This window comes from Talpa europaea, assembly GCF_964194135.1.
Source record: "Talpa europaea genome assembly, chromosome: 13".
Lineage (NCBI taxonomy): Eukaryota > Metazoa > Chordata > Mammalia > Eulipotyphla > Talpidae > Talpa > Talpa europaea.
This window is the reverse complement of record NC_140080.1, coordinates 44,765,401-44,780,587: the sequence shown is the minus strand read 5'-3', so window position 1 is coordinate 44,780,587 and position 15,187 is coordinate 44,765,401. Positions and strand designations below refer to the sequence as shown.

At 39.8% G+C, this 15,187-nt stretch overlaps 2 protein-coding genes across 2 annotated transcripts in view; one reads left to right on the top strand and one right to left on the bottom strand.

Annotated features, from left to right (window-relative positions):
- Positions 1 to 4,907: 4,907 nt before the first annotated feature.
- Positions 4,908 to 5,842, top strand: LOC311183312 (olfactory receptor 14C36-like; the record flags this gene model as incomplete). The annotated part of the gene is given in 2 exon segments (XM_084252664.1): positions 4,908 to 5,013; positions 5,016 to 5,842. Coding segments are annotated over 2 exon segments (933 nt in total).
- A 5,211-nt stretch (positions 5,843 to 11,053) lies between these two features.
- The window catches only part of LOC311183408 (olfactory receptor 14C36-like), a gene marked incomplete at its 5' end in the record, with an annotated part of 260,205 nt that continues 256,071 nt past the window's right edge, over positions 11,054 to 15,187 (bottom strand). Inside the window, 1 exon segment of the mRNA XM_084252760.1 lies at positions 11,054 to 12,349. Coding sequence (XP_084108886.1) covers positions 11,717 to 12,349 — 633 coding nt within the window. The 3' untranslated portion in view covers positions 11,054 to 11,716.

Below are 15,187 nucleotides of genomic sequence, written 5' to 3'. Positions count from 1 at the left end.
TGAGGGTGAACAGTTTTTTATTTATTTATTTATTTATTTGTTTGTTTTGTTTATACATGCACTGGGTACAGTCAGAAGCGCCGGAGGGTGAGAGAATTCACCAGAGCCAGAGCGGGGAGCAGAGCAGGCAGAAGGACCGAAGCGGGCGGCAGGAGAGGTCTGCACGCCATGTGGGACCCTCCTCCGGTGGCGGGGGAGCAGCCGGGGATCAAACCGGCGCCACAGAGGCGGCGGGCAGTTTCGCAACCCAGCGCTCTACCGCTGCGCCACCGGGGAGGCCCGGGATAGAGTATTCTTGGTTGGCATCTGTTTTCTTGGAGTCTGTTGACTATGTCCCTCCACTCTCTCCTTGCCCGTAGTGTTTCTTCGGAGAAGTCTGATGTCAGCCTGATTGGCTTTCCTTTGAATGTTATCTGTTTCTTCCCTCTTGCCAGCTTCATTATTTTTTCCTTGTCCTGGATTCTTGGGAGCTTTACTATTATGTGTCTTGCTGTATTTTTTCTTTCGTCGTGGAAGTTTGGTGTTCTTCTTGCTTCTTGTATATCAATTTTCAGCTCCTTCTTCACATTTGGGAAGTTCTCTTCAATTATCTCTTTGAATATTTTCTCTGTTCCTACTTCTCTCTCCTCTCCTTCTGGTATTCCTATAACTCTTATATTTCCTTTCCTCATGGAGTCAGATAGTTCCCAAAGTCTTTCTTCATTCTTTTTCCTTCGTATTTCTCTTTCCTTTTCTGTTTTGGTTCTTTTTATTTCTGTGTCTTCAAGAGCACTTATTCGTTCTTCCATTTCATCAATTCTGCTTTCATTGCTTTTCCCAGAATTCTTTAGTTCTTCCACTAATTCTTTGATCTCCTGCATTTCTTTTACTTCCCTCTTTAGGGACTCAATTTCATTCTTCTGATCGTTGATTATTTTTCCCTTATCATTGTTTTCCTTTATGACTTCTGTCAGTTTTTTAATCACGGCAATTTTAAATTCTCGTTCTGGAAGGCTCAGAAGTTCTTCCAAGTTACTGTCGTTGCAATCTGGGGGCTGGTTTTCTTTTTGTGGTGTGCTTTTTCTCTGGAGAGTTGCTAGGTTGCGTGTGGTTCTTCTCCTCCCTACTGTCTGTTTTCTAATTTGCCGTATGCGTTGGGACACTGTGTTGTTGGGACTGGCCGGCATCTTGGGTGGGCTTCTCTTCTCCCATCTGGTTCCTCCAGGAGTCATCTGTCAGTTTCAAGCAGTCTTTATTGGAGAAAGGTCCCTGTCCTAAAATGTCGATGTGGGGACACACTCCCCTGTGCGCCTGGTCTGCCCCGGCGGTGGGTTCCTGCTCCCCCTCTGGGCTTGGACTACAGGCCAGAGGGGGTCTGGCGTGGGCGAACTTCCCCCGCTCACCTCTGGCTCCTGAGGAAGCCTTCTGCAGGTAGTCTTTACTGAAGAAATGTCCCTGTTCTAAAATGGTGATGTGGGACATACTCCCTGCGTGTCCGGTGTCAGGCACACTATTCTGCGTGCCTGGTCTGCCCTGGCTGTGGGTGCTTGCTCTCCCTGTGGGCTCAGACTTCTTGTTCGGAAGGGGCCGGGTGTGGGCTAACTCCCCAGCTGGCCACTAGCTCCTTCAGGAGCCTGTGCTGGCTACAAGTCGCTAGGTGGCGCCAAAGATCTCTCCTAGAGCCCTTGGGGAGCTGATTTTCCACCCCGTGGGACAGGGAGCAAAGCGGGGATGGTAGGGTACACCTCAATGGCTTTGGGGTGCTGTGTCTGCCTTGTGCCCCACCGTCGTGGGGAACCCACGCCCCTAATTTCGTGCCCCGGGTCTCAGTTCCAAAGCCCTCAGTTCCAGGACGCGGGCTGTAGCCCAGTTCAGTGGCGCGGGAATGGCGCCTTTTGCACCGCTCCTGTGCCTGGGCGCCTGGTTCCTGCTTACTCAGGGAGGGACCTTCACCTCAGTGAGGACCTCCGTGAGTCTCCCTGCAAGCCTAGGTCGTCTCCCAAGCCTAGGTCGCAGGCGCGGGGACCTGGGCTGCCGCGATCCTGGTCTGCACTTGCTTTTCAAGCGCGCTGAGCGTGCTGCTATCTGCGCAAGCTTACAGGCAGCCCGGGCTTTGTGCGCGTCTCCCGGGGTCTTTGTTCTTCTCTAATGGCGCCCGGAGCTGTTCGCTCACCGCCGCGGCGAATCCTGCAGGGTTCGCCTCAGCTCCCGTTCAAGGGGTGTGGTGGCTGCAATAGTTCCTTTCCACTCACAGTCCCACTTGCTGCGTCCGTTTTTCTTGGTGGCCGTTTTGGTTTGTTGTTTCCCTCCTCTCTGCCGGTCGGAGAGTGCCGCCTCTGTGGGCGGGGGAGGGGAGCAGGGTTCTGCGCTTCCCTCCCTTCTGGTCCTCTTTTATGGCCACTTTCTTCTTCGGGTAGTTTGCTGGAGTCACCCGTTTATCTTCCGTGTCCCAGTTCTCACTGGGACCTGCCGCTTTTCCTCCCTATTAACTTTTTTTAATGGGAGATCTTACTCGCAGCGTCTCCTCGCTGCCATGTTGCTCCGCCCCTCTCCTTTTCTCCATAGAATTATTGATGCCATTTACTGAGTTCTCTATATCCTAAATTTTTGTTATTTTCCTTTTTAAAACTTCAATTTCTACCTTTTAATGGCTGAATTTATTTCTGAGCTCATGTATATTTGTTTCAGAGCTTTGTTTTATCTCTTTGCTTATCCTTTCGTAGTCCTCTTATAGTATTCTGTCTTGCCTTTCTGCATTTTGTTATATATTTGAATTTACTATAGAGATTTTGAATTCTCTATCGGATAGGGAGGTATAATCTTTGATATAGAAAATTGGATTTTAGGGGCCTCCTCTGGTGGCACAGTGAGTTGAGCGCTGTACTGTGAAGCTGTCCGCAGCCTCTGTCTCGTGGGTTTTATCCCTGCCTGTCAGGGAGATTCCCACATGGTGCAATAGACCTCTCCTGTCTAGCCCGCTGCACCTCTCAGCAGTGCTTTTGGTCCACCTGCCTGTTCTGCTGCCCGCTCTGTCTCTGGTGAATTCTCTCACCCTCCCGTGCCTCTGGCCTGTGCCCAGTTCTTGTATAAATAAATAAATCTTAAAAAAATAAACTTATCACAAAAAGAGTAATTCAAAAAAAGAAAATTGGATTTTATAACTGGATTCCAGAGCTATCTCTCTGTTATGTCATAGTCCCTTGGGATTAAAAGCTGCCATATGCTATTTACCTCCCCCTTCCACCTTTTGCTGCTTTGAATTTCCCTGTTAAAATATTTTAGCATCAATTTAAGGAGTTGATCTACTTTTACTTTTCTCCTAGATGGTTCTGTGGTTTGATTTTTCTTCTTTTATGTTCTTTGTTGGTTTCTGTAGGTACTCAGACTTGTTTTTTGCAGTTTCTGAGTCAGCAGAGTTGGGTAGGATTCTGGAGGGGACCAATCACTCTAGGGAATGCGCTTGATATGTTTGGCTTGTGTTTATGGCACCACAGATACCTCATCTTTCTTGGGTCCCAGATTGAGACTATGGTCTGCAATGTGTGTTTCACAAGGTCATTTCTAGTCTCAAAGTGGAGGGAGAGGTAGTGTACATTATAGCACTTGCTCTGTTATTTTCCTTACTGGAGACCTGTCCTATGTGGCACATTCCAGATCCTTTTTATGAATTTCTTCTCAATCAAGCATGTTTTCTCTATACTGTTTCTGGTCTCCCCTCCCTACATCCCCTGGCTGAGTTGGCATCTCTTCTGTTTGTGTCTACTTCCACATACTTCAGTCTCCAGGCTTTTCTCTCTACCAACCTTCTGTTTAATAAACATGAATCACCTTTGCGTCCCCTATGTATCTCATGATGCAATCCATAGTGGTCTCTGAAGTGCAGTGGGTACTTCAGTTTCACTTCAAACTGTAAACACATTTTCTAGAGTGCCTCTGATCAATGTTAGATGTTCATCTTGGTATCCAAACATAGAAACACCTATATCACCATCTTAGTATAGTTAATTGTAGAATCTTTAAGATTATCTGTCACAAAATCAGGAACCCCACAGAATAACCCAATCAGGGCATTGAGGCAGCCAAATGGGGACTACAGTGGTTCAGGCATTGCCATTTTAATAACAATGTGGAAAGTTTTAACCAATATCTGCATTATATTAAGAAGACATTATAAAACAATCATGGACTGATCCAGAAACCAAAGAATAGTGAGATAAACTTCCCCTGTGTATCAATATCCAGACCAAATCAGTAGTCCAACTTTTAGTAAAACTAAACAATTCTTTTGATAAATTATCTCTATTCAAAAAATGTTACATAAGTCAGCTAAGTCTATCTTCATTAAAACAATAAACCAGGGCTTCCCCGGTGGCGCAGTGGTTGAGTGCTGATTTGCGAAGCTATCCGCAGCCTCTGCAGTGCAGGTTTGATCCCCTGCCATCAGGTGAGGGTCCCACAAGGTGCGCAGACCTCTCCTGCCTCCCGCTGCTCCCCTCAGCAGTGTACTTCAGTCCTTCTGTCTGCTCTGCTCCCCGCTCTGGCTCTGGTGAATTCTCTCACCCTCCTGGGCTTCTGACTGTAGCCAGTACTTGTATAAATAAATAAACAAATAAGTCTTAAAAAAACCACAATAAACCATATGAATTGGGGATTATTGAGATGAATAGTGTTTCTGTTAGTGATATTCAAACAATAGGATTTGAATCTCCAATATCATTCTTTTGCTCCTTTTTCTATTTTGACATGGCAATGACTAAGTGGTTTTAAAGGCCAATAGTTGAACTTTTTAACTTACAGAATTCAGTATATAAAAGTGAAGCAAACAATTTGAAATAAATTACTTAAGGTAATGTTACTATCCATGTTTTCCTTTTCTGTATTTAATGATTTATTACTTTTGCTTTTCAGTTCCACTGGCACTTTAAGAAATGATCAATTCCACCATGGTGACTGATTTTCTCCTCATGGGTTTTGCTGATGTCTTAGACTTAAGGATACTTTATGCCTTCTTATTCTTACTGATGTACTTGGCCATTTGTTAGGAAATATGCTGATTATCACTGCCACCACGCTTGACCAAAACCTTCACACACCAATGTACTTCTTCCTCAGGAACCTATCCATCTTAGATATGTGCTATATATCTGTCACTGTTCCCAATGCTTGTGTAAACTCTTTCACTAATAACTGGGCCATTTCAGTGGCTGGATGTGCAATGCAAATCTTCCTTGTGCTTTGGTTTGCTTCTACAGAGCTGCTATTCCTCACCATTATGGCCCATGACCGCTATGTGGCCATCTGCCAGCCTCTCCACTACCCATTCATCATGAACTACCAATTCTGTGTCCGGATGACACTGGCTTCCCTGTTCAGTGGTCTCATCTATGAAGGTGTGCAAACTGGCAACACATTCCGACTGCCTTTCTGTCAATCCAACTTGGTCCACCAGTTCTTCTGTGACATCCCTTCTCTGCTGAGGTTATCCTGTTCTGACACTTTTAACAATGAGATCGTAATTCTAATCTTTGCTGTGGTGGTTGGTGGTGGCTGTTTTACATTCATTGTCATGTCATATGTTCATATATTTTCTACTATGCTGAAATTTACAACTAAAGAACAAAGAAAGGCCTTTTTTACTTGTGTCCCTCACATTCTTGTGGTCTCTGTCTTCCTTGGGTCTGGTTCCTATGTGTACTTAAGGCCTTCAGTTACTTCAGAAACTATTATGGATATGATTCTTTCTGTATTTTATACCATAGTTCCTCCATTCTTAAATCCTATCATCTATAGTCTTAGAAACAAACAGATAAAGAAAACTATAAAGAAAGTAATTTTAGGAATGTTTTATTTAAAAAAAATATGATGATTCTTCTTAGGTGTTTCAATGTCTCTAGGGATCTATAAAATATACTGTTTTTATCTTCTAAATACTTTATCACTGTATTGAGACCTGAGTATTCAAACTTACTGAATAATTTTTTGTATTATAATATATCACCATTTCAATTTAGTCCCCTCAAAGTGAAATGTTTATTATATATATGTACGGTATACAATTAAAGGAACTTAGATTGTTTTGTTGTCTTTTTGATGGGTGTGGTGTAATAAAATACACATAACAAGTGTGATTCTATACTGGCAAGTCATGTGTAAACCAATGTTGTATCAATTAAAAAAATAAAAATGCATAAAAAGAAATGCTAGGTTAGGTATCAGAGCTGAGACAGGCCTGATAGTTCATGAAAGCCTTCCAGGTGACTGATGTGCCTGCCTAGCCAGTTTCCCTGTCTGGTAAAGGCTATAGACCATTGCTGGTGGAGGGTACACAACCAATCTAGGCCCCATGACCTCCCATAAGATTCTACTAGCTGCCATTTTTGTCCACCAAAGTTCCTGTTGAGTATAGGAGGAGGATCCATGCCTTACAGAAGTACCACTTACAGCAGCACAGCACCACAGAAAATAAGGGGAGAAAAGGAAAACACAAGATACATCTGCCTGAGTCCTAAGAAGAATAACACAAGATATATAGAGAACAAATATCCAGACTCCAACTCTAAATATATGGAAAATATGCTCTTCTGATTAGATAAAGAGCTTAAAATTTCCATTATAATAAATTCAAATAAATTAAAAAAAAATAAAAACTAAGATAGCTCACAAAAAAACAAAACAAATCAGTTTCCTTAGAAATAAAATCTATGAACATAAGTTAGAAATTCAAGTTCCAAATAAGAAAACAATGGAGATTTAGGATATAAAAAGGGAAATAGAGGAAATAAAAAATTTCAGGAGAATAGAATAAACCAATTATAAATAGAATAAACCAAATGGAAGCAGAAATCAGTGAACTTGAAGATGAAAATGAACAAAAATATGGAAAAAGGGAGAAATGAAGTAAATAAAATGAATAAACACAATGAGAATTTTACAATTCTAAAAATTCAATAAAGAAATACAACAAAAGAATAATGGGTATACTGGAAAGGGGGGTGGAGAGAAAGAGATAGAAAATGTATTCAAATAAACAATAAAGTAAATATTCCTGAATCTAAAAGAGGGCTGAATTACAAATAAAGTGAGCTAAAAGACCAAAACAAAATCTACACTAAGAATGGAATACATGTTGCAAATTCATAAAGATAAAAAGAGCCAGCCAAGAGTACTCTATCTTGCAAGGTTTTCATTCAGATATGAGGGAGAAATAAGGCCCTCTTAGAGATTGAGAAATTGAAAGTTTTTGTAAATACAGAAAAATAAGAATATATTTCATGTTTAAAATTAGCAACAAATTAAATATTATTAATTAGCTTGATTGATAGGAGCCCTTCTTGATCTGATTATTTTTGTGGGTTATAGCTTATGTTGAGATATTTTATAATAAAATATCAGTGACATCAAAATAGAAATGATTGTGTTATCAGGTCATTACCATATTCATAACTCATTTAATTTCAAAGAATGCAAAGCCATTGAAGATACTAATACAGGGCAGCAAAGGGCACTAAAACTGGCTTAGGACACAGCCCAAAATGTTTACCAGTCACTGTCTGAGTTCTTCACCTTCATGCACAATTTCAAGACTACTCAGGCTCAGAGAACAACAATAGGATTTACTTAACAAACCAAGGAAAAACAAAGAGTTACTGAGGCCAAAAATGTGCGTTTATCTCACCTGAAGCCATGCCCGATGTTTTTAAATCCTAAACAAATATATCTAACATGGTGTCTTCCTGCCACTGCAGATGCAGAGCTCCTTTCCCTAACAATAGGCCATGTGCCCAAGAGGGTGTTTTCCTGACACTGTGGACATGGCAGAAAGACTATAGGCCTGGTTCCAACTCACGAACACAACAGAAAACACAACAGGAAATGCTCCCAGAGCTGCCAATATATCCCACCACCACACCAGACAAGCAACACTCTAAGCAGTAGTTGCAGTAGCTGAACAATTGCATAAATGGCCACACTCAGCAGCTCAGCAAGGTGCCTGGCTTTTGCTTTAGGTCTTTGCCTTCTCTGCCAGGCTGTTACAGTAGCACAATGGGGAACAGTTTTACTCACTGGGCTCCGAATGTTGCACAGCCTCTGAACTTTGACTTTTTGAGGTTGACTGATGAAGACCTCTCCATGTTCAAAGGCCCACAACAGCCTTCTGGAAGATTCACAGTGGGAGACAAAATTGCTGACCCTGAAAATGCTGAATCCCAAATGCTGAATGTTCAAATGTTGAATCCAGAACACTGAATAGGGCCTCCCCAGTGGTGCAGTGGTTGAGCACTGTGCTGCGAAGCTGCCTGCAGTCTCTGCAGCACCGGTTTGATCCCCGGCCGCCGGCGAGGGTCCCACATGGTGCACAGACCTCTCCTGCCGTGCCTGCTGCTCCCCTCAGCAGTGTATTTCATCAGTCTGCCTGTTCTGCTCCCCGCTCTGTCTCTGGTGAATTCTCTCACCCCCCCATGCTTCTGACTGTACCCAATGCTTCTATAAATAAATAAATAAATCTTTAAAAAAAAAAGAGAACACTGACTAATCTGCTGCTGTTTCTCCAGTCCCTTATATTTCATATCAGTTGCTCCCCTCAAAATGTGATACTTTTTGGTATTTTCCCTCACTAGCAATCCCCACTAGCAACCTCCACCTTAACAGACTTTGGCTTCAGCCACCGATTACAATACCTTCCTTAGCAACAAGAACATCTATTAAAAATAATATCAAAATATTTATTCCATGTAGCTAAAAGTGCATGACTCATCTTTGCTATGTTTCCTGTCTCTCAAACATGTAACTGGTATATTTTTCTGCATTCTAACCTATTCAGAATATATTATATAAAACTTGCAGTTAAAATGATGCAAGTGAAATTCATTAAAATATTATTTATCTTACTAATTATTCTAACCTATAACATGTAAGTGTTTCCCATTATACATTTTTTATATAGTATGAGTGAAGATTTTGAATTAAAAAGTGTCTTAAATTACAAATCAGTAGTTAAAATATTCTTTGTTAAATCAATAACCTATATATTTTTTCTTGAATGAAGACATCAAGTATATATTTTATGGGTGGGAGAAATTGGTTTTCCAAAATGGATCCTTGTCATTATTAATGATTTTCCTAGAGAGAAGCATAAATTTACTAAAAAAAAAAATCTTCAACTTTTAAATTTTTATTTACTTATTTATTTTTAAAGATTTATTTATTTATACAAGAACCAGGGTACAGGCCCGAGGTGTGGGGGGTGAGAAGATTTACCAGAGACAGAGTGGGAAACAGAACAGGCAGACTGATGAAATACACTGCTGAGGGGAACAGTGGGTGAGCCAGGAGAGGTCTGGGGCACCATATGTGACCCCGCCCACCAGCCAGGATTGCACCAGCACTGCAGAGGCTGCAGACAGCTTTACAGAGCTGCCCTCAACTGCCTGTGCCACTAGGGGAGGCCCAATAAATACATTTAAAAAAAAATCAGTATGGAATAGATAGCTCTGACAGAATGGACACACACACTATTTTAGTGCAGAAAGGATTCCTCTATACCAGTTTTTACACAGTGGCTGTTTAACATTCCTGCCCTCTTTTGTTTTGTGGTGGGTGCACTCTACAAATCTACTTATAATTTCATTCCAATCACACAGGAAATTACTAACGTATTTTCAGTTTCTGCCACCAAATAGAGCTAGGTGTCACCCAAAGTAGAGTAAGTACAAACATGACATTGTTTTTGATTGTCTTAGTGAAAGACTGATTGCATTATATACAGACTTGTTGTCATATCAAGGAAAGAAAATTAATTGAGACCAAAATAGAGGAAATGATCATTATGAGTTGTATTTAATGAGTATAAAGTGTCAATATGTGATTAATGATCTTAAATCATTATGGAGAAAAATAGGAAAAATAAAATGTGTCTTAGTGATAAATCATGAGTGTGTGTGCATCCATACACAATGCACTCCTATATTCAACTATAAAAAAAGATGAACTGGAGAACAATAAAACTTATTGAATTAAGTCAGAAAGAGAAAGATAAATACAGAATGATCTCACTTATACTTACATACAAACAGAATGAAGGATTAGACAAAACCAAGCCAATAATAAACCCTTGACATCTAATTGCAAAACTGAGGCAACCAGAGGAAACAGTGATAGGACTGAATTGGACAAGAAGAGGCACTAATGGAACACGGTGGAGTATTATTTGGGCTCTCGTGGTGGATATGTAAGAACATACATTTGTAGAGGTTTGAACCTACAACCCAAAAACCAGATATAATTATGCAAACCAAACTTTATTTCAATAAGCTTAATTGGAAAATATGCATATTTCTTCTTAGTGATTTTTAAATATATTGAAAGTTTGCTTTAGAAATACCATAAAATAAAATAAAAATGCTTTGTTTTTGTGAATGTGCACAGTTTAATATCTGACAATTAATAATTCTAAAATTTATAAATATACCAGCTATTTACACTTTGTGATTATTGAAATTTTGAGTAAAATTTCTTCTGATTAAAATGAAATGTGTTCTTCCATATTTTAAAAATAAATAATAAGTTATAATTGATTTATCAACCAGCCAACATTTTGAAGATTGCTTGTCCCCCAATTTTTTAACTTGATTTTGTTTTTAAAATTATTATATTTACATAAACTGTTGCCATAGTTTTCTTATTACTAGTGTTTTGTGAAAGTGTAGTATACTTTTTTAGAATTAAGAAGCCAATAGTGAGGAATTATTATTAAGACAATTGCATAGTTTTCATTAGGATTCACTCAGTATTTTGACAAATTGTCATGTATTAAACTGTGCTGTGTCATAGAGAATATTTTCACTACTCTAAATGCTCTGTGTTCCACCTATGAACTGATTTGTTTTTAATTCAAAATAACACCTAGTGTTATTTTAAGGCCAGTTTTTAAGTGCTATTATAACATTTTATAAGGAACATTTTAAATATAGAGCTAATACGAGATTATCTCACATTTGTAAAGAGACATCAAAGTTAGTGCATACTTTTTTTTTTGTTTGAAGACTTACTAGTTGTAATGGAAAGTAATTGCAAACAGATATGTTTAATAAACATAGAGACTTTAGCAGTGATATTTCAGGTGTAAGGAAATATAAATTTTAAAGAGGAAAAACCCCAAATTTTTCTATGTATTTACATGTTGCAGGGATTGTTCTTAGAAGTAAGTTACAAGTCTTCCAATTTTGGAAATGAGTAAGAATATTAATTTTGTTTTTTTTTCAAAGATTTATTTGTTATGTATTTATACATACAAGCACTGTATTTATACATACAAGCATACAAGCACTGGGTATAGTCAGAAGCGCGGGAGGGTGAGAGAATTCACCAGAGCCAGAGCGAGGAGCAGACAGGCAGAAGGACCGAAGTACACTGCTGAGGGGAGCAGCGGGCGGCAGGAGAGGTCTGTGCGCCATGTGGGACCCTCCTCCGGTGGCCGGGGACCAGCGGGGATCGAACCCACACTGCAGAGGCTGCGGGCAGCTTCACAACCCAGCGCTCAACCGCTGCGCCACCGGGGAGGCCCAAGAATATTAATTTTGAATCATTTTTATTTATTTTTTAAATATTTTATTTTATATAATTCTTACATATTTTTTTCATTTTTGCACAATGTATGCATTTTCATTTTGGTTATATTCCCCAATTTTGAATCATTTTTAAACTCATCTCATTAAAGTGTAAATGTCTTGAAAAATTATCATGTAACTTCTTTAAAAACCATTGTCGTAATTTTCATTATGGCCTCTTTTATCTGATGGTTTCGAAGACTATAGATAATAGGGTTTAAGAAAGGAGGGACAATACTATAGAATACAGAAGTGATCATGTCCTGATAGGCAGATGAGTAGGATGTGGGTTTCAAATACACAGCAGCAGCTGAGCTGACAAAGATTGTTAACACGAGGATGTGAGGGACACACGTGGAAAAAGCCTTTCCTCGTTCTCTTCTGGTTGGACACTTTAGCACAGTAGAAAATATGCGAATGTAAGATGTGGTAATGAAGGCAAAGCAGCCACCAGAAAGCAACAAGGCAGGAATAAAAATTGCAATTTCATTGCTGAAGGTGTCAGAACAGGAGAGCTTCAGCAGAGAGGGAACGTCACAGAAAAACTGGTGTATCAAGTTGGACTGACAGAAGGACAGACGGAATGTGTTGCCTGTGTGCAATCCTGAGTAGACCACACCAGCAAGTATAGAGGCCAGTGTCATGTGACCACAGACTTGAGGGTTCATGATCACTGGGTAGTGCAGGGGCTTGCAGATGGCCACATAACGGTCATGGGCCATGATGGTGAGAAACAGAAGCTCTGCAAAAGCAAGTAAGAGCACCAGGAAAACCTGAAGTGCACATCCAACTATGGAGATTGATGTGTTGTCCAGCAGGAAGATGAGGCATGCTTTGGGTACAGTGACAGAAATGTAGCACATGTCTAGAATAGATAAATTCCTAAGGAAGAAATACATGGGTGTGTGAAGATTTTGATCAAATATGGTCACAGTGACAATGAGAAGGTTTCCCATTAGGGTTGCCAAGTACATCAGTAAGAATAGCACAGTGTGCAAGACTCGAAACTCCCATACATCAGAAAATCTCATAAGCAGGAATTCAGTCACAATAGTAGAGTTGGAGATTCTTAGGTGATTTTCCTTGGACATAAATAACTCCTAAAAAGACGAAAATCAATAAAAGGGAACAAATTAACTTAAATATGTTTATCAACTCACATTTCCAATTTTATTCTATTTAGAATTTATATGTATGTATACTTTTATATATCTCAGTTTTGCTGCTTGGAAAATTTATTTCCCAGTTAGAGGTCGTGGCTGTAATAAGACATTTGGATGTTGTTTACATAAATGACAATAATGAAGATCAAAGATTTTTCTGGAAGACTGAGTTAATATACATAATTTCTATACATCTTGACTTATTAGAAACATTTTTATAAATTTTCACACTTATCTTTAGTTAATGAAAAAACATAATTGATTAGAGATTGTAGATTGTTCTTTAACAGAAAACAAAGCATGCTTTTCTTTATTAAGTAATAATTTAAGCCTCTGCTAATGTCTCCATGTATTCTCCCATTTTAAAAATAACATATTCTCCTGGCAAAAAAAAAACAAATGTCATAATTCTGGCAAGTTTCTAAAATAATCTCAGTTGATATTTTTTTTTTAAATAATACTGCCTGTAGTAATCTCACATAAAACATATAAATTTCTGAATTTCATTACTTTATTTACAAATTCCATTTTTTTAAAAAGAATATCATCTTTTTAAAATTTGATGGAACTCAAATTTATGTCTTAATCTTTGTGGGACCCTCAACGGCGGCCGGGGAACTAACTGGCACTGCAGAGGCTGCGGGCAGCCTCGCAGCCCAGCACTCAACCGCTCTGCCACCAGGGGGGGCCCTTCCTCATGATTTTAATGGATATAGATATATGGATTTAAAGATCACCTCATTAGATATTGCAAACATTTTAAAATGCACTTCTGGGCCCCCAGTTTGATACCCGGCCTCCGCAAGGGTCCCACATGGCATGCAGACCTCGCCTGCTATGCCACTGCTCCCCTCAGCAGTGTATTTCATCAGTCTGCTTATTCTGCTCCCAGCTCTGGCTCTGATGAATTCTCTCACCCTCCCGTGCTTCTGACTGTACCCAGTGCTTGTACAAATAAATAAATAAATCCTTTAAAAAAATGCATTGCTTTTGAGGAGTTACCTGGGTAAGTGTGAACTTATAGTGTATAATTTATTTCCATCTTTGGATTTTCTAATTGCATTTTTTATTTTTTGTGTAGAAGAACTGGAGTATATGCCAGAGGTGTGGGGTTGAGAGGATTCACATGAGACAGAGAAGGGAGTAGAACAGGCAGATTTCTAAAATACACTATAAGAGGAATAGCAGGAGAGACAGGAGTGGTCTGCTGCACCATGTGATTTGCTCCCTGGCCTGGCATTGAATTTAGGACATAAAGGTGATAACCTTTAGGACATAACCCTTAAGCCACTAGGGAGGCACTGGATTTTCTAATTGTAAACATTTCCTTACAATAAATATGAAGTTCCATATTTAGGGGACAAATATTGCTAGACATGATGATTTTATTGAAAATGTGATTTGGGCCCTCCTGGTGGCCTAGGGGTTGAGTCTCAATGCTATCACACTACTACAGCTGCAGCCTGAGTTCCATCCAACCAGGAAGCAAACCCACATGGCACAGCAGAACTCTCCTGCCTCACCCAGTGCTCCCCTCAGCAGTGTGTTTCAGTGGATCTGACTGTTCTGCTCCCCACACTGTCTGTGGTGAATCCTCTCATCTCACCCCCCATACCACTGACCTGCACCCCAGATCTTGTACGCAAAATAAAAAAAAAATCTTGAAAAGAAAATATTCATGCACTTTTAAATTTAATAACAATGAATATTAATGGTTTTGTTGAAAAGGAATAATGTGTGCAAACATCTTTCCTTACAACATATAAAAATAAATAATAATTAAAAAAATCACTAACAACATTTTCAAGTTGAAAATGTTAATCTGTCTAGTCTTCTGTCTTGTGTAAAACATTGTTCCCCCCCCAATGTGAACTTGAATCAACTGAAAAAGAGTTTGATTCCTTCACATTTGCTATTTCCATGAAATTCTGTTTATTGGTTAGTAGTAAAGAAATATTGTACCTATACCAATTCCCTATTAATTTCCCTTTTTATAATTGTCCATGTAAACTGTGAAGATAAATATGCATTTTTTCAAAGCTTGCATGAAGAACTTCCATAATAACAAATTGAACCATGACTGTAAAATTAAGACTGCAAGATGGGGAGGGGGCAGGTGGAGAGCAAAGTGTGGAGGGGGCCCTAAGGACTATGGCTGAGGACTATGGGTGTCTTGTTGTGGTTGTGGTGCATTAATGTACATCTACAAAAAGGGTGCTTCTTTATCAGCAGCCACTGCAGCACGAGTTCGATCCCCAGCCAGGAATGTGACCCCCATGGCACAGGAGACCTCTCCTATCCGGCCTGCTGTCTCCCTCAGTAGTATATTTCAGTCAATCTGCCTGTTCTGTTCTGCTTGCCACTCTGTCTGGTGAATTCTCTCACCCCCCACACTCTGGCCTCCACCCCAGCTCTTACATGCGTAAATGAATAAAATAA